This window comes from Balaenoptera borealis, assembly GCF_965194805.1.
Source record: "Balaenoptera borealis genome assembly, chromosome: 12".
NCBI classification, from domain to species: domain Eukaryota; kingdom Metazoa; phylum Chordata; class Mammalia; order Artiodactyla; family Balaenopteridae; genus Balaenoptera; species Balaenoptera borealis.
Genome location: NC_138869.1, coordinates 68,518,385 through 68,540,777, shown reverse-complemented (window position 1 = coordinate 68,540,777; position 22,393 = coordinate 68,518,385). Strand labels below are relative to the sequence as shown.

The 22,393-nt window shown below is 44.4% G+C and overlaps 1 protein-coding gene across 4 annotated transcripts; it reads left to right on the top strand.

The window, feature by feature from the left end:
* The first annotated feature begins 43 nt into the window (after positions 1-43).
* Positions 44-21,448, top strand: VPS52 (VPS52 subunit of GARP complex). 4 transcript variants are annotated; one of them, XM_082347189.1, is made up of 20 exons: positions 44-411; positions 1,247-1,331; positions 1,489-1,541; positions 1,725-1,800; positions 1,987-2,058; positions 2,352-2,527; positions 2,911-3,061; positions 3,355-3,455; positions 3,567-3,699; positions 3,837-3,894; positions 4,262-4,395; positions 4,838-4,993; positions 5,448-5,566; positions 5,844-5,967; positions 6,258-6,353; positions 6,467-6,574; positions 6,801-6,866; positions 20,075-20,186; positions 20,404-20,522; positions 20,687-21,448. In XM_082347189.1, exons 6-20 carry the CDS (start codon positions 2,355-2,357, stop codon positions 20,873-20,875), a joined length of 1,839 nt encoding a protein of 612 aa, XP_082203315.1. In that variant the 5' UTR covers positions 44-411; positions 1,247-1,331; positions 1,489-1,541; positions 1,725-1,800; positions 1,987-2,058; positions 2,352-2,354; the 3' UTR covers positions 20,876-21,448. The 4 variants fall into 4 exon arrangements, with proteins under 4 accessions (XP_082203315.1, XP_082203313.1, XP_082203314.1 ...); XM_082347187.1 differs by having other exon boundaries at positions 48-411; positions 1,991-2,058; positions 20,729-21,448; XM_082347186.1 differs by having other exon boundaries at positions 95-411; positions 1,991-2,058.
* Positions 21,449-22,393: the final 945 nt, after the last annotated feature.

Sequence of the window (22,393 nt, the reverse complement as noted above, 5' to 3'; positions counted from 1 at the left end):
AGCGATCTTGATGAGGAGCTTCCGGAAACTGTGCGAGAGTCTGAGTTGGGCGTCAAGAGTTCCGGTGCGGTTTATCTTTACGTGTTCGTAAAGTTCTTGGGTGTGAGAGCAACGAACGTTCCGGATTGAGATCGTGCTTGACTTCCAATTCCCATTTGCACCTGGGTGAAGCGGTTAGAGCTGAAAGGGAAAGGCTGGAGGCAAACAATTTAACTCAAATATCTGGGAGCGATTTCGCGCCGTGCAAGACACTCCAGGACTTGTAGTTCCACTCCGGGGAACGGACTCGCCTGACAGCTGCCGGAAGTGAGGCTGCGCGGAATGGCCGCCGCTGCGACCATGGCTGCAGCCGCCCGGGAGCTGGTGTTGCGGGCCGGAGCCTCAGATATGGAGGAGGAGGAAGGCCCGCTGGTGAGAACGCAGGGCTGTTTCTCCTCCAGAGTCTCGTCCCATCTCCTCACGTCAGAAAGGCCTGGGCTGGGTGTAGGCACAAGGTTGGGAGCTCGGCTGCTACCGGTGATGCTACCCGCTTTGGCTCTCCATACACCTTCCTGGAATCGGACCTGAACCTGAGCGGGGACCAGAATGGCCGAGACTCAGGTTCTGGGGCCACAATTTCAGTTAATCTCCAGATGTTTGGGCAGAATAGAGAAGCAGTGTAGAGTAACAGCTAGGAACATGGCCTCTGGAGTTAGATTGCTTGGGTTCTAATTCCATCTCTGCCACTTACACTCTGTGTGTCTTTGGGCAAGTTAACTAGTCCCTCTGTGCCATCACTTTCCACACCTATGATGAAGAAAATAAGACCTCCTGTATAGGTTGTCGGTTAGGATTAGGCAAATGAATACAAATAAGATGGCACCTGGCATGTAGGTAAACACTATAGGTTAGCTGACATTTCTAGAAAGGCTGGGGCTCCCCAGAGGGATGGTGATAGAACACCTAAGATAGCAGGAGTGTAGAGATCCTAAATTCAACTGCAGGTTCTGCTCTGTCCTCTGCATCTCCTAATTTTCCTCATTTGGTCACCTCCGCCCTTTCTGGGTTGCCTGTCTCCTGGTCATATTCCCTACTCATCAGCCCCAATCAGTAAGACTGAGACAATATGAGACTTTTGGAATTTTTGGACTCAGTATTTACTTATGGCTCCCCAGTGAAAGTCCTTCTCCCCCACTTGAAGGGTTGGTGATTATCCCATTATATTTTGTTCTCCCCCTTGCTTTCCCATTAACCTGTCCCTCTCCAGGAGGGTGGTCCGGGTCTTCAGGAGCCATTGCAGCTTGGAGAGTTGGACATCACCTCTGATGAATTCATCCTGGATGAAGTGGATGGTAAGTGATGGCACGGGGGCGGGGGCATGCAGTTCCTATAACCTGAGAGGCATGGGGGCTGGAAGTACTAAGGCAGGGGTTAGTGTGCAGATGTTCAATGTGGGGATGGAGCTGTGGAGGAGCTGGATGGACCCTTACGATGAACTTCTATTTGCAGTTCACATTCAGGCGAATCTGGAGGATGAGTTAGTAAAGGAAGCTCTTAAAACGGTGAGGTTTTCCACTATTCTAATCTGTCCCTCCACTTACCCTCCCCTCAAAGAAAAGAAGAAGAAAACAATCTCTTGCTCTTCTAATATCACCTTGGTGTCTTATTCTCTAGTCCTTCATTGACTCTGTTCCAGCATCCCTTCACTGACTCCCTCCTGACCTGTCACGTTTCTGTCCTCCCAGGGTGTGGATCTCCGTCACTATTCAAAGCAGGTTGAGCTGGAGCTACAGCAGATTGAGCAGAAGTCCATTCGGGATTGTATCCTCCAGCAGAGAAAAAGGGTGGTATTATTAAAATGGGCATTTTGGGGGGCATGGTGCTGACAGCCCAGCTGGGGCTGCCATCTTCTCTCTGAGGTTTATGTCACCTCCGGGAGAAATTGGAGGGGTCCTGCGGGTCTGAGGATCTCCATCTCCACAGTGAGGCCCCTTGACTTTTTGTGAGTCAGATATCCAAGAGAGTGAGAACATAGCATCTCTGCACAACCAGATCACAGCCTGTGATGCTGTCCTTGAGGTTAGTAACCCTCATAATCCTGAGCCCAGATCATGGTCTCTGGGACCTTTCTTTACGTCATCAGCCTCAGGCGGGGACAATTAGAATCACTTTCAGGATGACCTCAGCAGCCTTTTTTGTTGTTGCTCCTATGACTAATGTTATTTGCCAGTGACCTTTCAGGTACCTCTTCCCTTATCACCCACTACCCTCATGGACTGATAGATACTGGAGATTTTACCAAGAAACTTGGGTGGCCCACTCGTCCCTTACCAACCCTATGGCCATTCAGTAACACTTCCACCTTCCCCCAGCGCATGGAGCAGATGTTGGGAGCTTTTCAGAGTGATCTCAGCTCCATCAGCTCTGAGATCCGGACACTGCAGGAGCAGTCAGGAGCCATGAACATTCGGCTTCGAAACCGCCAGGCTGTCCGGGGGAAACTCGGGGAGCTTGTCGATGGTCTGGTGGTGCCCTCTGCTCTGGTCACGTGAGTCACCAGTTTGAAGGGGCATAATGTTTATACCAAGTAGATGGGCTGGAGCGACCTACCCTACTTACCACATGGGTCTCCATCACGTCACTTCCAGAAACTGATGAGTGGGTTGACAGCTCTTCCTAACCTTGATGCAGGCTTTAGGCATCAAAGATTATGAATCATCCAGGGTCGGGCGTAGAGAAGGGGGTCCAAGGCTTACGTGGGTGGTGGAGGTGTGTGTGTCTAGGAACAGAAAACTTTGTACGTGTGTCCTGACTCTATGATGCAGTGTAAGAAGGGAGAGGAGACAGAGGCTGGATGCCAGGGGTATGGTTTAGAGTCTAGGGGTGTCTGGGTCTCCCTCCGCACCCATCCCACCCCTCCTTGCTCCCCAGGGCAATTCTGGAGGCACCAGTCACAGAGCCCCGGTTCCTGGAGCAGCTGCAGGAGCTGGATGCCAAGGCAGCTGCAGTCCGAGAGCAGGAGGCTAGGGGCACAGCGGCCTGCGCAGACGTCCGAGGCGTGCTTGACCGGCTCCGGATCAAGGTGGGGAGGGGGGTGGATACCCTAGAGACTACTCAAACCAGCCTCCCTGAGAAGTCCACCCTGAATTGCCCTGGCAAAGCTCATTGTAGCCTGTGCCCAAGAACTTCACCTTGCCTTTACCTGTCAGAGCTCATTCTCACATCTCTGGGTTCCCCTGAAAGTCTTAAGAAATATCAAAGAGGTATTCTCTACTCTTCCTCCTCCCATATCCAACATTTTTTCCTTCCCTCAGTAATTCCCAAACAGTGAGAAGGTTGCAGCTTCATGCCCTGTGTTTGGTCCCCCGTGTCTAGGCAGTGACGAAGATCCGAGAGTTCATCCTTCAGAAGATCTATTCCTTCAGAAAACCAATGACCAACTATCAGATCCCCCAGACGGCCCTGCTGAAGTACAGGTTGTCGCCCAAAGGAAGGGCTGGGGGTGGCCTCGGAGCTCTTGAGCAGCCCAGCATGACGCCGGGCATCTTGGGCCGTCAGGGAGACGGACTGGTCCCTGGCTCCTCCAGGTTTTTCTATCAGTTCCTGCTGGGCAACGAACGGGCCACCGCAAAGGAGATCAGGGACGAGTACGTGGAGACGCTGAGCAAGATCTACCTGTCCTACTACCGCTCTTACCTGGGGCGGCTCATGAAGGTGCAGGTGAGGCCACGGAGGGAGAGGCAGTCCTGGGCCCCTTGGCTGCGGGGAGGGGCAGCTACGGGGCAATGGGGGACAGTATAAAAAGACATTTTTTGGGGGAAGCAGTGGTTCACAGTTCTCTCTGCTCTTTTCTCTAGTATGAGGAAGTCGCTGAGAAGGATGATCTAATGGGCGTGGAAGATACAGCCAAGAAAGATATCCTGGAGCTGAGGGGCCCTCATGCTGGGTCTGGAGAGCGAGGGGGCTTCTGGCTCCAGCCTCCAAGGCACTGCTGCTTACCTTTTTCTGTGGGACCAAAACCTTTGAGAATGTGATCAAGGCTGTGGCCTCCCTCCCCAGAAAAATGCACAAATCATCTTGACACAGAGTTTTGCATATGATGTCAGGGGGTGTAGAGGCTCCTTAGAGTCCATTCACCGATGTGAGGTGAAGTGGGGCCCCAGAACTGGGAAAGAGGGACCCTGGGGCTGTGTCTGGCTGCTGGGTGCCCCTGGAGGTCCTGAGTCTTTGACCTTCCATCACAGTTGTGATCTGACTGTTTTCCTTGATTCTGACTCTCCACGATTCTTCTCAAAGCCATCCCTCCGCAGCAGGAACACCATCTTCACCCTGGGGACCCGGGGCTCTGTCATCTCCCCCACTGAACTGGAAGCCCCCATCCTTGTGCCCCACACGGCCCAGCGGGGAGAACAGAGGGTAGGAGGAGGAGCAAGCCTTAGCCGACGGGGTGGCGGGGGGTGGGAGAACTCCGAGTACAGACCTCAGGGCAAAGCTTCCCCTACTGCAGGCCCCCGTGGGAGTCTCCTTCTCCTGTCACCCCAGTGTTCTGTGATAAGAGGGTTGGGACCATTGACTTAGGGTGTACAGAGGGAAGAGGTGGGTGATATGTCACGAGGCAGGTGTGGAGGAGGATATGGGAGCAGCAACAGCAGGTGGGGGCAGCCTCTTCTCATGCCCCCCCTCCCCCTACCTCTTCAGTACCCGTTCAGGATGCTCTTTCGCAGCCTGGACTAGGGGTAGATGGGGAGGGTCTCCTGAGCTCCCATTACCCAGGTTTGCTGATTTCCCAGCTGTGTCCACGGACTGCTGGTACTGGGGTCCATCCCGTCTGTCTCTCTTCTTACCCCTTCCATCCTAGTATCCTTTTGAGGCCCTCTTCCGCAGCCAGCACTACGCCCTCCTCGACAACTCCTGCCGTGAATACCTTTTCATCTGTGAATTCTTCGTGGTGTCTGGCTCGGCTGCACAGGACCTCTTCCACGCCGTCATGGGCCGCACGCTCAGCATGACCCTGGTAGGCTCCCTCGCTCCCGGGCTCTTAGAACTCTGTCCCCAGTTTTCGTCAGCACCACAGTGAGGTCACAGCCCTGGGGTTACTGAAACCAGGATCCCCTCATTCTAAAATGCATGAGCCACGTCCTCGCTGTGTGACTCCCCATGAAACCATCAAAGCTTGGGGTGCCGGAGGCTCTTGGGGACACACAGGTGACAGCACCTGAAAACTCAGGGGCCCCTAAACCTTGGTGTTCAGCCCTGAATTCTGCTATGATGGGCTTGTGATTTTAGATCTGGGGAGCAAGGCAGCAGGACCACCCGAGTGGCCAGTGGGCAGGGATGGAGCATTTCCCACTTAGATCCCCTCCCCAGTGCCAGGTCCCCAGGGGAGCACAAGCATCTGTCCATGGCCACTGGGAAAAGCAAAGTAACAGATACTCTCTTCCAATCCCCTGCCTGTTCCTAAATCACAGAAACACCTGGAGTCTTACCTCACTGACTGCTACGATGCCATTGCTGTTTTTCTCTGTATCCATATTGTCCTCCGATTCCGCAACATTGCAGCCAAGAGGGATGTTCCTGCCCTGGACAGGTCGCTGAGTTCTGGTCCTTGATGTCCCACTGGCCTTGAAATCTTTAGTCTTGCACCAGCCTGCCCTGACCCGTGGGCTCCTCCTGACCTGAACCATTGACCCTGTTCCCATTTGTCTGTCTAGAGGCAGTATTGCTGCTTCCAGACTCACCTTTCACACCCACTCCAGCCTCCACCAACCATCACTCATCGCTCAGGGTTTCCGCACACACACCCTCCCCCTGGCCCCCACCCCTGACGTTCCTTGCCAGATCTCTCATTCTGATCAAGCCCACAGGTACTGGGAACAAGTGCTTGCCTTGCTGTGGCCACGGTTTGAACTGATCCTGGAGATGAACGTCCAGAGTGTCCGCAGCACTGACCCTCAGCGCCTCGGGGGGCTGGACACTCGGCCTCACTACGTGAGGGCGGGCAGGGGTAACGGGCTGTTGAAAGGCAGGGCTTGAAGCCTCGCTGCAGGGATCACCCAGGTTCACGGTTGTGTCCATGAGCCTGGCTGGACAGCTAGCCACGCTGTGTGAGGGGCAGTCTGGGAGTGTGGTCAGACTCAGGGTGGGCTGGGCACTGTGGTGGGAGGGATTGGAGGTGGGAGTCACCCAGAGACCGGTTGGCCAGCTTCAAGGGAGTTGGGGGTTTCATGGGTTGGGCCAGGGGGTTGGCGTGATTTTTCTTCCCACCTTCTTTCTCCCAGATCACACGCCGCTATGCAGAGTTCTCCTCTGCTCTTGTCAGCATCAATCAGACGATTCCCAATGAACGGACGATGCAGCTGCTGGGCCAGCTACAGGTGAGGGGCGGCTGGGAGAGGTTTCCGAGCCACAGGGCTGCTGCAGGGGGCTGGAGTGTGAGGTGGGGGCCCTTGCCTGCTCCTGTCACCTCCTCCTTTCATTTTTTTTTCAGGTGGAGGTGGAGAATTTTGTCCTCCGAGTGGCAGCCGAGTTCTCCTCAAGGAAGGAGCAGCTTGTGTTTCTGATCAACAACTACGACATGATGCTGGGGGTGCTGATGGTACCTGAAGCCCTTTCTCCTTGTCTCCCTCCCCGGAGAATTCGGGTTCCCCCCACTGCTCCGTTACCTCCACGGGGGCAAAGATTATGCTGGCTTTGTTTGGTGTTTTATTCTTGCAGACTGGCACAGCATCTGGCTACGTACAGTAAATGTGGGGAGAAGGGGATATTCTGACGTGAAGGGCAGCTTCTCCCCAAACTTGAGATTTCCCTTTGTCTTCCCTTAGGAGCGGGCTGCGGATGACAGCAAAGAGGTTGAAAGTTTCCAACAGCTGCTCAATGCTCGTACACAGGTAGGGGTGTGGGGAAGAGGAAAGGGATAGTCCCATGTGCTGTTTAGTTCAGATTGTGTGTGTGTGTGTGTGTGTGTGTGTGTGTGTGTGTGTGTAGGGGCCGTTAGCAGACTCCAGATACACAGAATTGGAATTGTTATAACTCTTGGTTCACAACATGCTGTCATTATTGGTCTATTTTATTTTCTTTTGTATTTTTTTAATGATATAGACATCCATGAACCTACCACACACCTTGGCAATAAACCCCACCGCATCACCCTGCATCTCACATAGAGGCACCTCTTGACCTAAATGTTGTCTTTATCACGCCCTGGCTTTTAGAAATACAGCTATAGGGACTTCCCTGGTGGTCCAGTGGTTAGGACTCTGCGCTTCCACTGCAGGGGGCGCGGGTTTGATCCCTGGTTGGGGAACTAAGATTCCACATACCGCATGGTGTGGCCAAAAAAAAAAGTAAAAAAAAAATAGAGCTATAGGTATGCCAAAACAGTAACTATTTGGTTTTGGGTTTGAGTGCCATAAAAGCAAGAGTCACAGGATTATTTCATGCATAATATTTCTAGTATCGTCCTGTTATGACATATGGCTGTAGCTCATTCTTTTTCACTGCAATATAATGTTACATTGTGTGAATATAACAGAGGACATTTGGATTATTTCCAGTTTCTTGCTCCTGTGAGCATTGTTTTATGAACAATTATGTCTTTTAGCACACATAGATACATCAAAAGTTTTATCAAAAATCTCTCTTGGAAGTAGGAGTAGGCTTGCTGCATCTAGAGAATGCTAGTATTCAACTTTATGAGACAATGCCAAATTGTTTTCCTAAGTGATGGGACCAGTTTATTCCTTACCTGAAATGTATAAGAATTTTCATTGAGTCATATTTTCTCCAACATATGATAGATCATACTATCTTTGCCTTTCTGGTGGGTGTCTCACTGGGATCTTGATTTGCATTTTCCTGGTTACTAATGAGATTGAGCATCATTTCAAATGTTAAGTAACCATACAAATTTTTCTTTTCTGTAAAATGTCTGTCATAGCATTTGACCTTTTAAAACTTGGGCTGTTTGTGTTTTTCTTATTGATTTATAAGAGTTCTTAATACAAAAGACTTAATACAAAAGTTCTTAATACAAAAAATAATATAATATAATAATACAAGAGTTCTTAATACAAAAAAACTTAATACAAAAGTTCTATTAATCTTTTGTTGATTGTATAGGTTGCAGATACCTTTCAGGAGGTGTTTTATCCTTTAACTTTTTTTTTTAATTTAATTTTATTTAAAGAAATTTTTTTGCCCTCTCTGTGAGGCTTGTGGGATCTTAGTTCCCTGACCAGGGATCAAACCCAGGCCCTCGGCAGTGAAAGTGCGGAGTCCTAACCTCTGGACTGCCAGGGAATTCCCCTTTTTACTTTTTTTTCTTCTTCTTATTTTTTTTAATATTCATTTATTTATTTATTTGGCTGCATTGGGTCTTAGTTCCGGCGCACGTGGGCTTAGCTGCCCCACCGCATGTGGGATCTTAATTCCCTGACCAGGGATTGAACCCCCATCCCCTGCATTGGAAGGTGGATTCTTAACCACTGGACCACCAGGGAAGTCCCCCCTTTTTACTTTTTTTTATGTTGTCTTATGATGAACAGAAATTTCTAATCGTAACTTGATGAATTTAATAATCTTTATTTTTGTGTTTTGTTTAAGAAATCCCTAATTATCCCAAAGTCATAAAAATATTATACTGTATTTTCTTCTTAATATTGTAGAATTTTGCTTTTTACTTTTAAGCCCTAAATTTACCTACAATTGATTTTTGTGTATGATGTGAGGTAGGAAACTAATTATTTTCTATTTGGAAAAATGATTGGCCTAGAACCATTTATAGGAAGTCCCTTTCTTTCCCCATCTGATCTGTAGTCCCGTCTCTGTCACACAGCAAAACTCCACAAACATGTGCCTCTTGCCTCTAGTCTATTCCATTGATCAATTTGTCTACCCTGCAAAACAGTTTTAATTATTATGCTTTTAGGACAAATTCTCCTACCTTCTTTTTTGTTTGTTTTGTTTTGTTTTGTTTTTGGCCGCACCATGCAGCTTGTGGAATCTTAGTTCCGCAACCAGGGATCGAACCCATGCCACCTGCAATGGAAGTGCGGAGTCCTAACCACTGGACGGCCAGGGAATTCCCTCTCCTACCTTCTTTTTCATCATTATCTTGAGTATTATTGGCCTTTTGATTTTTCATGTAAATTTTATGATCGGCTTATAAGTTTTCACATAAAAAAAGCTCATTAATGATTTTGAATGTCGTTGCATTGATCAGTTTAGAAGAATTGATACTTTTTGATATTGAAACTTCCCATCAACATGGCCCCTCTCTACATTTTTAAATATATTCTTTAATGTCTTTTGATAAACTTTTATAATTTTCAGCACAAAGATATTGCAAATCTTTTGTTAGAATTGTTCCTAGGTAGGTGTAATATGTAGCTTTAGTCCTACTAGGAATACATAAATCCTTCCTAATTCTTTACCTTTTATTTCTTATGTCTTTGATCTTTTACTCTTCTGGCCAGGACCTCTATGACAGAGTGTAATAGTTGAATAATATCCTGTTCCTGAGTTTAAAAGAAATGCTTTTATCATTTTCTCATTAAGAGTAATGTAGATGTAGGTTTTTCTGTAGAAGCCCTTTATCAGGTTAAGAAAATTCCTTTTAATCACTCGTGTGCTAGGAGTTTTTATTGTAGTTTTTCCTACTAGAAATAAATCTACATTTATTTAGGGATAATTACTAAGAATAATACTAGGAATTACTAGAAATAATAACTACATTTTTTTTTCTCTCTAATTGTTTGGACTTTATTCTTTTAGGATTTGTCCTTTAAATAAACTGTTGCTCCTTAAATATTGTCTTTTAAAAAAGAAATTTACTTGTTTGAAGTGGTGTATAGAAATGCTGTTGATTTTTGTACATGGATTATATAGCCAGCCACCTTCCTAAATTCTTTCTTTTTTTTAAAAGTATCATTTTAACTTTATTTTTATTTTTTAAAATTTATTTATATATATTTGGCTGTGCTGGGTCTTCATCGCCGCGTGGAGGCTTCCGCAGGCTTTCTCTGGTTGCGGCGAGCAGGGGCTACTCTTCGTTGTGGTGCGCGGGCTTCTCACTGCGGTGGCTTCTCTTGTTGTGGAGCACGGGCTCTAGTCGCGCGGGCTTCAGTAGTTGTGGCACTCGGGCTCAATAGTTGTGGCTCATGAGCTTAGTTGCTCCGCGGCATGTGGGATCTTACTGGACGAGGGATCGAACCCGTATCCCCTACATTGGCAGGCGGATTCTTAACCACTTCGCCAGCAGGGAAGTCCCCTAAATTATTTCTAATAATATTTTTGGAGGTGTGTGTGTGTTTCTTTGTAGGCGTTCATCATCTCTGAATTGTGACAGTTTTATTTCTTCTTTTCTGATCCCTATGTATTTAATTTCTCTATGTCTTTGTTCTCTTACTGCATTGGCTAGTACCTCCAGTACAAAGCTGAATGGTTGAATAGAAGTGGTGATAGTGAGAACGCTTATCTCTTCCTAATTTTAAAAGGAGTGCTTTCATCATTTCCGCATTAAGAGTACTGTTGTAGGTTTTTTATACATATCCTTTATCAGGTGAAGAAAATTCCTTTCGATCCCTAGTATGCCAAGAGTTATTAATTTTTTATTTTTATTTTTTTAAATTATTTTTTATTTTTTAATGCTATTCTTGTCTGCTTACATTCTTTTTTATATTTATGTATGTATGTATGTATGTATGGTATGGCTGTGTTGGGTCTTCGTTTCTGTGCGAGGGCTTTCTCCAGTTGTGGCAAGCGGGGGCCACTCTTCATCGCGGTGCGCGGGCCTCTCACTATCGCGGCCTCTCGTTGCCGAGCACAGGCTCCAGACGCGCAGGCTCAGTAATTGTGGCTCACGGGCCGAGTTGCTCCGCGGCATGTGGGATCCTCCCAGACCAGGGCTCGAACCCGCGTCCCCCGCATCGGCAGGCAGACTCTCAACCACTGCGCCACCAGGGAAGCCCAAGAGTTATTAATTTTTAAAAAATCATGAATAGGTATTATTTTTAATCAAGAATGTGTGCTTTTTCTGCATACATTGAAGTAGTCATATATTTAATTTTTAAAAAATCTATTATGTCATGGGTGGGATAAATTAGGACTTTGGGATCAACAGATACACACAACTATATATAAAATAAACAACAAGGACCTACTGTATAGCACAGAGAACTATATTCAATATCTTGTAATAACCTATAATGGACAAGAATCTGAAAAAGAATGTATATAACTATATGTATATATATCTATATCTGAATCACTTTGCTATACACCTGAAAGTATCACAATGTTGTAAATCAACTATACTTCAATTAAAAAAAAAAAACTACTGTGTGGTATATTACATTTGTAGATTTTAGAATGTTAAACCATTCTGGATTTGGTCTAATTCATTTGGAATTTTTGTTTCTCTGTGCAGAAGCGAGATTGGCCTGTGATGTTCTTTTCTTGTACTGTACTTGTGTGGTTTTGGTACCAAAGTCATACTGGATTTGTAGAAGAAGGTGGGAAGGAAGTATTTCTTCATTCTTTTTATTCTGAAAGAGTTTGAGATTGAAATGATCTCTTCCTTGTAAGTATCTTAGAAATTGCCAGCACAAACATCCAGGAAGATTTAAAACTATGAAATTCCTGGCCTTCCCTGGTGGCGCAGTGGGTAAGAGTCGGCCTGCCAACGCAGGGGACGTGGGTTCGAGCCCTGGTCCGGGAAGATCCCACATGCCGCGGAGCAACTAAGCCCCCGCGCCACAACTCCTGAAGCCCGCGTGTGCCCTAGAGCCTGTGCCCCGCAGCAAGAGAAGCCACTGCAATCAGAAGCCCGCGCACCACAACGAAGAGCAGCCCCTGCTCGCTGCAGCTAGAGAAAGCCCACGCGCAGCAATGAAGACCCAACGCGGCCATAAATAAATAAATAAATAAATAAATTTGTTTGAAAAAGTGTGGCACTGCCATTGGAAAAAAAAAATATGAAATTCCCTCTAAGTACTGCTTTTATTGAGTTCTGTAGGTTTGAATATGTAGCATTTTTATTATTCAGTTCTAAGAATTTTTATATTTCAATCATTTCTTTTTCAATCCATGAGATTTTTTAGAGGAGTGTTTTAAAATTTCCAAAAGTAGTTTTTTTATTTATCTTTTTGTTATTAATGCCTAAATTGCATTGTGGATGGAGAATGTGGCCTTTTGGTACTGAAAATTTGAAATTTGAAAATTTCTTGAAATTTGTTTATATTTGCTTTGGCCTAGGACACGATCAACTTTTGTAAATGTTCCATGGTATTTTTTAATTTTAAAATTTAAAAATTTTTAAAAATTTATTTATTTGGCTGCAGCGGCTCTTAGTTGCGGCATGTGGGATCTAGTTCCCTGACCAGGGATCGAACCTGGGCCCCGTGCATTGGGAGTGCAGAATCTTAGCCACTGGACCACCAGGGAAGTCCGCCATGTATGTTTGAGAAGATTGTGTATTCTTTGATTGTCAGGTGTGGAAATTAAGCTCTTTAATTCTGCTGTTCACATCACCTATATCTTTACTGATTTTTTTTTTGTCTACTTATCGGTAGTTGAGACAGATGTTTTGAAATTCATAAGTTTATCAGTTTTTCACTGCAGTTTTTTTTTTTTAACATCTTTATTGGAGTATAATTGCTTTACAATGGTGTGTTAGTTTCTGCTTTATAACAAAGTGAATCAGCTATACATATACATATATCCCCATATCTCTTCCCTCTTGCATCTCCCTCCTTCCCATCCTCCCTAACCCACCACTCTAGGTGGTCACAAAGCACCGAGCTGATCTCCCTGTGCTATGCGGCTGCTTCCCACTAGCTATCGGTTTTACATTTGGTAGTGTATATATGTCCATGCCACTGTCTCACTTTGTCCCAGCTTACCCTTCCCCCTCCCTGTGTCCTCAAGTCCATTCTTTAGTAGGTCTGTGTCTTTATTCCTGTCCTGCCCCTAGGTTCTTCATGACCATTTTTTTTTTTTTTTAGATTCCATATATATGTGTTAGCATATGGTATTTGTTTTTCTCTTTCTGACTTACTTCACTCTGTATGACAGACTCTAGGTCCATCCACCTCACTACAAATAACTCAATTTCGTTTCTTTTTATGGCTGAGTAATATCCCATTGTATATATGTGCCACAGCTTCTTTATCCATCCATCTGTCGATGGACACTTAGGTTGCTTCCATGTCCTGGCTATTGTAAATAGAGCTGCAGTGAACACTGTGGTACGATTCTTTTTGAATTATGGTTTTCTCAGGGTATATGCCCAGTATTGGGATTGCTGGGTCGTATGGTAGTTCTATTTTTAGTTTTTTAAGGAACCTCCATCCTGTTCTCCATAGTGGCTGTATCAATTTACATTCCCACCAACAGTGCAAGAGGGTTCCCTTTTCTCCACACCCTCTCCAGCATTTATTGTTTGTAGATTTTTTGATGGTGGCCATTCTTACTGGTGTGAGATGATATCTCATTGTAGTTTTGATTTTCATTTCTCTAATGATTAATGACGTTGAGCATTCTTTCATATGTTTGTTGGCAATCTGTATATCTTCTTTGGAGAAATGTCTGTTTAGGTCTTCTGCCCATTTTTGGATTGAGTTGTTTGTTTTTTTGATATTGAGCTGCATGAGCTGCTTGTAAATTTTGGAGATTAATCCTTTGTCAGTTGCTTCATTTGCAAATATTTTCTCCCATTCTGAGGGTTGTCTTTTTGTCTTGTTTATGGTTTCCTTTGCTGTGCAAAAGCTTTTAAGTTTCATTAGGTCCCATTTGTTTATTTTTGTTATTATTTCCATTTCTCTAGGAGGTGGGTCAAAAAGGATCTTGCTGTGATTTATGTCCTAGAGTGTTATGCCTATGTTTTCCTCTAAGAGTTTTATGGTGTCTGGCCTTACATTTAGGTCTTTAATCCATTTTGAGTTTATTTTTGTGTATGGTGTTAGAGAGTGTTCTAATTTCATTCTTTTACATGTAGCTGTCCAGTTTTCCCAGCAACACTTATTGAAGAGGCTGTCTTTTCTCCATTATATATCCTTGCCTCCTTTGTCATAGATTAGTTGACCATAGGTGCATGGGTTTATCTCTGGGCTTTCTATCCTGTTCCATTGATCTATATTTCTGTTTTTGTGCCAGTGCCATATTGTCTTGATTACTGTAGCTTTGTAGTATAGTCTGCAGTCAGGAGTCTGATTCCTCCAGCTCTGTTTTTTTCCTTCAAGACTGCTTTGGCTATTCGGGGTCTTTTGTGTCTCCAAACAAATTTTAAGATTTTCTGTTCTAGTTCTGTAAAAAATGCCATTGGTAATTTGATAGGGATTGCATTGAATCTGTAGATTACTTTGGGTAGTTTAGACATTTTCATAATATTGATTATTCCAATCCAAGAACATGGTATATCTCTCCATCTGTTTGTATCGTCTTTAATTTCTTTCATCAGTGTTTTATAGTTTTCTGCATACAGGTCTTTTGTCTCCCTAGGTAGGTTTATTCCTAGGTATTTTATTCTTTTTGTTACAACAGTAAATGGGAGTGTTTCCTTCATTTCTCTTTCATACTTTTCATCATTAGTGTATAGGAATGCAAGAAATTTCTGTGCATTAATTTTGTATCCTGCAACTTTACCCAATTCATTGATTAGCTCTAGTAGTTTTCTGGTGGCATCTTTAGAATTCTCAATGTATAGTATCATGTCATCTGCAAACAGTGACAGTTTTACTTCTTCTTTTCCAATTTGTATTCCTTTTATTTCTTTTTCTTTTCTGATTACCGTGGCTAGGACTTCCAAAACTGTGTTGAATAATAGTGCTGAGAGTGGACATCCTTGTCTCATTCCTGATCTTAGAGGAAATGCTTTCAGTTTTTCACCATTGAGAATGATGTTTGCTGTGGGTTTGTCATATATGGCCTTTATTATGTTGAGGTAGGTTCCCTCTATGCCCACTTTCTGGAGAGTTTTTATCATAAATGGGTGTTGAATTTTGTCAAAAGCTTTTTCTGCATCTATTGAGATGATCATATGGTTTTTCTTCTTCAATTTGTTAATATGTTGTATCACATTGATTGATTTGCATATATTGAAGAATCCTTGCATCCCTGGGATAAATCCCACTTGATCATGGTGTATGATCCTTTTAATGTGTTGTTGGATTCTGTTTGCTAGTATTTTGTTGAGGGTTTTTGCATCTATATTCATGAGTGATATTGGTCTGTAATTTTCTTTTTTTGTAGTATCTTTTTCTGGTTTTGTTATCAGGGTGATGGCGGCCTCATAGAATGAGTTTGGGAGTTTTCCTTCCTCTGCAATTTTTTGGAAGACTTTGAGAAGGATGGGTGTTAGCTCTTCTCTAAATGTTTGGTAGAATTCACCTGTGAAGCCATCTGGTCCTGGACTTTTCTTTGTTGGAAGATTTTTAATCACAGTTTCAATCTCATTACTTGTGATTGGTCTGTTCATATTTTCTATTTCTTCCTGGTTCAGTTGTGGAAGGTTATACCTTTCTAAGAATTTGTCCATTTCTTCCAGGTTGTCCATATTACTGGCATAGAGTTGCTTGTAGTAGTCTCTTAGGATGCTCTGTATTTCTGTGGTGTCTGTTTTAACTTCTCCTTTTTCATTTCTAATTTTATTGATTTGAGTCCTCTCCCTTATTTTCTTGATGAGTCTGGCTACTGGTTTATCAATTTTGTTTATCTTCTCAAAGAACCAGCTTTTAGTTTTATTGATCTTTGCTATTATTTTCTTTGTTTCTATTTCATTTATTTCTGCTCTGATCTTTATGATTTCTTTCCTTCTACTAACTTTGGGTTTTGTTTGTTCTTCTTTCTCTAGTTCCTTTAGGTGTAAGGTTAGATTGTTTATTTGAGATGTTTGTTGTTTCTTGAGGTAGGATTGTATTGCTATAAACTTCCCTCTTAGAACTGCTTTTGCTGCATCCCATAGGTTTTGGATCGTCGTGTTTTCATTGTCTCTAGGTATTTTTTGATTTCTTCTTTGATTTCTTCAGTGATCTCTTGGTTATTTAGTAACGTATTGTTTAGCCTCCATGTGTTTTTGTTTTTTACGTTTTTTTCCCTGTAATTGATTTCTAATCTCATAGCATTGTGGTCAGAAAAGATGCTTGATATGATTTCAATTTTCTTAAATTTACTGAGGCTTGATTTGTGACCCCAGATGTGATCTATCCTGGAGAATGTTCCGTGCACACTTGAAAAGAAAGTGTAATCTGCTGTTTTTGGATGGAATGTCCTATAAATATCAATTAAATCTATCTGGTCTGTTGTGTCATTTAAAGCTTGTGTTTCCTTATTAATTTTCTGTTTGGATGATCTGTCCATTGGTGTAAGTGAGGTGTTAAAGTCCCCCACTATTATTGTGTTACTGTCGATTTCCTTTTTTATAGCTGTTAGCAGTTGCCTTATGTATTGAGGTGCTCCTATGTTGGGTGCATATATATTTATAATTGTTATACCTTCTTCTTGGATTGATCCCTTGATCATTATGTAGTGTCCTCCCTTGTCACAATCTTTAATTTAAAGTCTATTTTGTCTGATATGAGTATTGCTACTCCAGCTTTCTTTTGATTTCCATTTGCATGGAATATCTTTTTCCATCTCCTCACTTTTAGTCTGTATGTGTCCCTAGGTCTGAAGTGGGTCTCTTGTAGACAGCATATATATGGGTCTTGTTTTTGTATCCATTCAGCAAGCCTGTATCTTTTGGTTGGAGCATTTAATCCGTTCATGTTTAAGGTAATTATCGATATGTATGTTCCTATTACCATTTTCTGAATTGTTTTCGGTTTGTTTTTGTAGGTCCTTTTCTTTTCTTGTGTCTCCCACTTAGAGAAGTTCCTTTAGCATTTGTTGCAGAGCTGGTTTGGTGGTGCTGAATTCTCTTAGCTTTTGTTTGTCTGTAAAGCTTTTGATTTCTCCATCGAATCTGAATGAGATCCTTGCTGGGTAGAGTAATCTTGGTTGTAGGTTCTTCCCTTTCATCACTTTAAGTATGTCATGCCACTTCCTTCTGGCTTGTAGAATTTCTGCTGAGAAATCAGCTGTTAACCTTATGGGAGTTCCATTATATGTTGTTTGTCGTTTTTCCCTTGCTGCTTTCAATAATTTTTCTTTGCCTTTAATTTTTGCCAATTTGATTACTATGTGTGTCGGCGTGTTTCTCCTTGGGTTTATCCTGTATGGGACTCTCGGCACTTCCTGGACTTGGGTGTCTATTTCCTTTCCCATGTTAAGGAAGTTTTTGACTATAATCTCTTCAAATATTTTCTCTGGTCCTTTCTGTCTCTCTTCTCCTTCTGGGAACCCTATAATGTGAATGCTGTTGCGTTTAATGTTGTCCCAGAGGTCTCTTAGGCTGTCTTCATTTCTTTTCATTCTTTTTTCTTTATTCTGTTCCACAGCAGTGAATTCCACCATTCTGTCTTCCAGGTCATTAATCCTTCTTCTGCCTCGGTTATTCTGGTATTGATTCCTTCTAGTGTATTTTTCATTTCAGTTATTGTATTGTTCATCTCTGTTTGTTTGTTCTGTAATTCTTCTAGGTCTTTGTTAAACATATCTTGCATCTTCTCTATCTTTGCCTCCATTCTTTTTCCGAGGTCCTGGATCATCTTCACTATCATTATTCTGAATTCTTGTTCTGGAAGGTTGCCTATCTCCACTTTATTTAGTTGTTTTTCTGGGGTTTTATCTTGTTCCTTCATCTGGTACATAGCCCTGTGCCTTTTCATCTTGTCTGTCTTTCTGTGAATGTGGTTTTTGTTCCACAGGCTGCAGGATTGTAGTTTTTCTTGCTTCTGCTCTATTTCTGTTTCGTAGACAGGTTCATTTGTGCCATATTAGATTCCACAAAAGATTTTATTTTTAAGTGGAAGTAGTTTATTTTTAAATGGAATAAAAGTTTCATTTTCACCTTACCAGATCTTACTATTTGGGTTGGGTTTTTTGTTTTTGTGTTTTTTCTTTTTTCTTTTCCTATTTTAATTCCTCCCTTCCATTGTTTTTTACTTGTTTGTTTGCTTTTTCATTTTAACTCTGTGTTTTGGGAAATTTCAAATGTACATGCTATATAGAGGATAACATGATGAACTCCCAGGGGCCATCACAGATCTTCAACCAGTAACAACTCACAGACAGTTTTGTTTCATCTGTATCAGCACTCACTGTTCATCCTCCTCCTACCCGTCCTTCCCACCCCCAGTGATTTTGAATTTTAAAAGTTTTTTTTTTGTCTGCATTGGGTCTTCGTTGCTGTGCGTGGGCTTTCTGTAATTGTGGTGAGCGGGGGCTACTCTTCATTGTGGTGTGTGGGCTTCTCATTGTGATGGCTTCTCTTGTTGCTGAGCATGGGCTCTAGGCGCACGGGCTTCAGTAGTTGTGGCGCTCAGGCTCAGTAGTTGTGGCGCACGGGCTTAGTTGCTTCACGGCATGTGGGATCTTCCCAGACCAGGGATCGAACCCATGTCCCCTGCATTGGCAGGCAGATTCTTAACCACTGCACTACCAGGGAAGTCCCTGAATTAAATTCTATACATCCCTATCACTTCATCTGTATCAGGATGTGTTTTAAAAACCACAATACTTTATCACACTTAAAAAAAATTATCACTTTCAGGGAGTTCCCTGGTGGTCTAGTGGTTAGGATTTGGCGCTTTCACTATGGTGGCCCAGGTTCAATCCCTGGTCGAGGAACTGAGATCAGCCGTGTGGTCCGGCCAAAAAAAGAAAAAAACCACTCTCAAAATAGCCAGTATTCAGGTATCCCCAGTTATCTCATAAACAGTGGTTCAAGTCAGGATCCATATGCATCCATACACGTCTCTTTTTTTTTTTTTCACATGTCTCTTTTTAATCTATAGATTTCCCTTCCATCTTACCCCCCTGCCCCGCTCTGCAATTTATTTGTGGAAGAAATTGAGTCATTTGTCATGTAGAATGATGTACAGTCTGGATTTTGCTGACTGCATTACGTGGCATGCCTAAACTGTTCCTCTTTTCCCATAAATGTGTAATTCGATGGAAAGGCTTGATCAGGTTCCAATTAGGTTTTTTTTACAAGGCTATTTGAGAGGTAGTGGTGTGTACTTCTATCAGGGGCACATAATGTCTTCTTGGCTCTCTTCTTGCCAGTAGCATCAATGATCACTGCGTAGACCATTAGATTTCTGTACTTATCAATGTCTCAAAAATTTCCATCTCCTTATCTGTCTGTGCTGCATTCTGAGTCATTTCTTTAATTATAAATTCCAATTTGCTCTATCATGCTTCCAGATATTTCTAATCTGAGATTTAGCCAGTTGACTTTTTAAAAAATTTTTAAATCATTTCTTTAATATTCCATTTTGTTTCAAGCCTTTCCATTCCTAATCTTGTTAATTGGTCATGTTTGTGTCTGTAACTTTAACTTCTTTGAACAGTTTTTACAGAATGTTAGCTGCTCTGTATCTGACAGTTCTAACATTGGCAGTCTTTGGAGGTCTAAGTCCATTGCTTATTGTCTGTGCTGACTCTCGTGGTAGCTTGCTTTCTTCTGTGACTGGTGATCTTTGAGTTCTTTTCTTGGTCTTAAGCAGTCATAGGGGCCTAAATTGGGATCGAGGGGATTTCAGAGAAGATTTGCCTCTCCTTTTGCAATAGCTGAAAGATGCCATCCACCTGGGTCTACATTGGCACCTCTTTGAGGCTCTTGTGAGAGACCAGGCTCAGCATCCCCACTCAAGGCTAGCATCAGGCTCAGCTTCCTGATAGCAGAGTTGCCATGGCCACTTGCCTTCTGGTAGCCCTGCCTCTCCCAGTTGTCCACTTCTCTGGTTCCAGCCCTCTGCTCCCAGCTCAATTTTTTTCAAATGTAATTAAAAAAAAAATTTTTTTTGAGGAGGGTAATCCTTGGAGATTTCCCCTACTTCTTGTGAGACTGGCAGTGTCTTAAAGTATATGACCTTTGCAGAGTTTAGCTGTTCTGTTATGGGAGTTTTCTAAGGACCAAGTTGGGCATGATGCCAGAATTGGGGAAAATCTGCCGACACCAGTAAACTCAACTCTGTATGTGTGTATGTTTCTACAGGAATTCATTGAAGAATTGCTGTCTCCCCCCTTTGGGGGTCTGGTGGCATTTGTGAAGGAAGCTGAGGCTTTGATTGAGCGTGGACAAGCTGAACGACTTCGAGGGGAAGAAGGTCTGAGGATGGGGTGGTTGTGGTGGGGTCAGTGGAAAGGTGAAAGGAAAAGAAAAATTCAAGGATGCAGATTACATGGGGAGGGTGTCGAGCAGGAAGGAGTGGGTTGGGAGGACACTAAGAAAGAGGGCTTGCATGGTGAGGATGGCTATGCCTTGGGGAGGACTTAGAGGGATCACATATCACTTAGCCATGATCTCTTTCCTCCTACTCTCAGCCCGGGTTACTCAGCTAATCCGTGGCTTTGGTAGTTCCTGGAAATCATCGGTGGAGTCTCTGAGTCAGGATGTAATGCGGAGTTTCACCAACTTCAAAAATGGAACCAGTATCATCCAGGTGACCTGCAGTTCCCAGTCCCCACTCCCACCCCACCCCATCACTGATTTTACCCCCTCTTTTCTCTGGGCTCAGAATCATACAAATGACCCTTGATCTTCAACTACCAGCTGTGCCCAAAGTTCTGGATGAGCCCTAACCTGACTCCTAATCATCATCCTTAGCACCACCCCACCTCTCATCCCTCCGTGACTTTCTCTGAGCAGGGAGCGCTGACCCAGCTGATCCAGCTCTATCATCGCTTCCACCGGGTGCTGTCTCAGCCGCAGCTCCGAGCCCTGCCTGCCCGGGCCGAGCTCATCAACATCCACCACCTCATGGTGGAGCTCAAGAAGCACAAGCCCAACTTCTGATGCGCCAGACCCTGGGAGCCGCCAGCCCTCTCCATGGACTTCTGTGCCCCATCCCATCCCCTTCTTCACCTGGGGGCCCCCTTCCAGTTCTTCCCTTGCCTCCCAGGTCCTTGACATGCCTCACCCTCCCTTCATTCCCAGGACCCTGCCTCATCAGGTTAAGCTGAATCCCTTTGGCTTTCAGAATCTCCCATGTCTTCAGGTGTCCCAGGACCACTTCCTCCTGGGCTTCCAAAATGACCTTTATTATTTTTCCAGTTTTGTCATTCCTCTCTTTCCCTCCACTGCCCCACCCCCAGGGCTTTTTTCTTCTCCCAGTAAAACCTTCTGGTTCACTCAGCTCTTGTCACCATGTTATGAGGTGTGAAGCCTCGACTCTTCGAATTGGTGTGGCAAGGGGAGACTGCCTCATAATGGTTGATGTTTTTTTTTTCTTTTCACTCAAAGTGAGTTCTTTTCTGTAGCTTTTTGACCTAAGATCTCAGCAACTTGAACACTAACCAGTCCCCTCCTGGCTTGAGAGTTACACCAAGGTCAGTCTGCAGAAAACAATAAATATTTAACATGACATAACACTCTTTTCCCATTTCTTTTCTCCTTCCTCCTGGGGCCTTCAAGTAGCCCCATCTCTGCTCCAGGGTCACGTTGGCTCTCTGACTACCTCCTGGGCCTACATCCCTTCTAGTGGGTGTCCAGAAAGTAGGGGCACACGGTTACCTCTTACCTTTAGCTACCTCAGGCCAAAAGAGTGGCTGCAGTGCTTTTAGGGCAGAGACTGTTTCATGAGTAACCAGCCTGTTGGAGGAAATGGCCCTGGTTAAGATGGCAGATGCATCAAGGGCTGTGCCACCTTGGGCACTGTCCAAGGTCTGCCTTGGCTCCCTGACACCGACACCAGTTCTCTTTGCCTCCTGCCTCCTCAGGCTGACCCTGGGATTGCCTCCTCTCCTTCAGTGTCAGCTCCCTAGCTCCTCTGGTGTGGTTGTCACAGCCACTTGCTAGAGGACTGCAGTACCCACACCACTGGGGCATTAGTAGGCCAGGTTTGCAATGTGATCATCTCATCCATTTCTGTGACTCGGCGCCTGCCTGGTGCCACTGCCTGTACACCTCATTTGAACTCAGACTCTAGACTGGGGAGACATGGGGGCGCCTTAAGTCCTGAGGGGGAAGACCTGGGCAGTCAGGGGAAAATGGTAATTTGGAGACGCTTCCTCCGCCCCTATGGCCTAATCATTCCCTCCCAGACCCGGCTTCGGCACTCTGGATGCAGGCCCAGCCCGCCCGCGGAGGCAGAGAGAATAAGAGTACAAAGGCGTCCCGCGTGTGGCCCGAGTGCGGGTGGCTGAAAGCGAGGACCGCGCATAGCGAGGCAGAGCTGGACCGGTTTCTCCCGGCGGGCCCTGCCGATTGGCTGCGGCCGGAGGGGGCGTGGCAGGGTCGCTGGAGCCGCCTTCTCCGGCTCCCGCTTTTTTTGGGTTCCGCCCCATCTCTGAGAGCAGTGCTCTGATTGGCTTT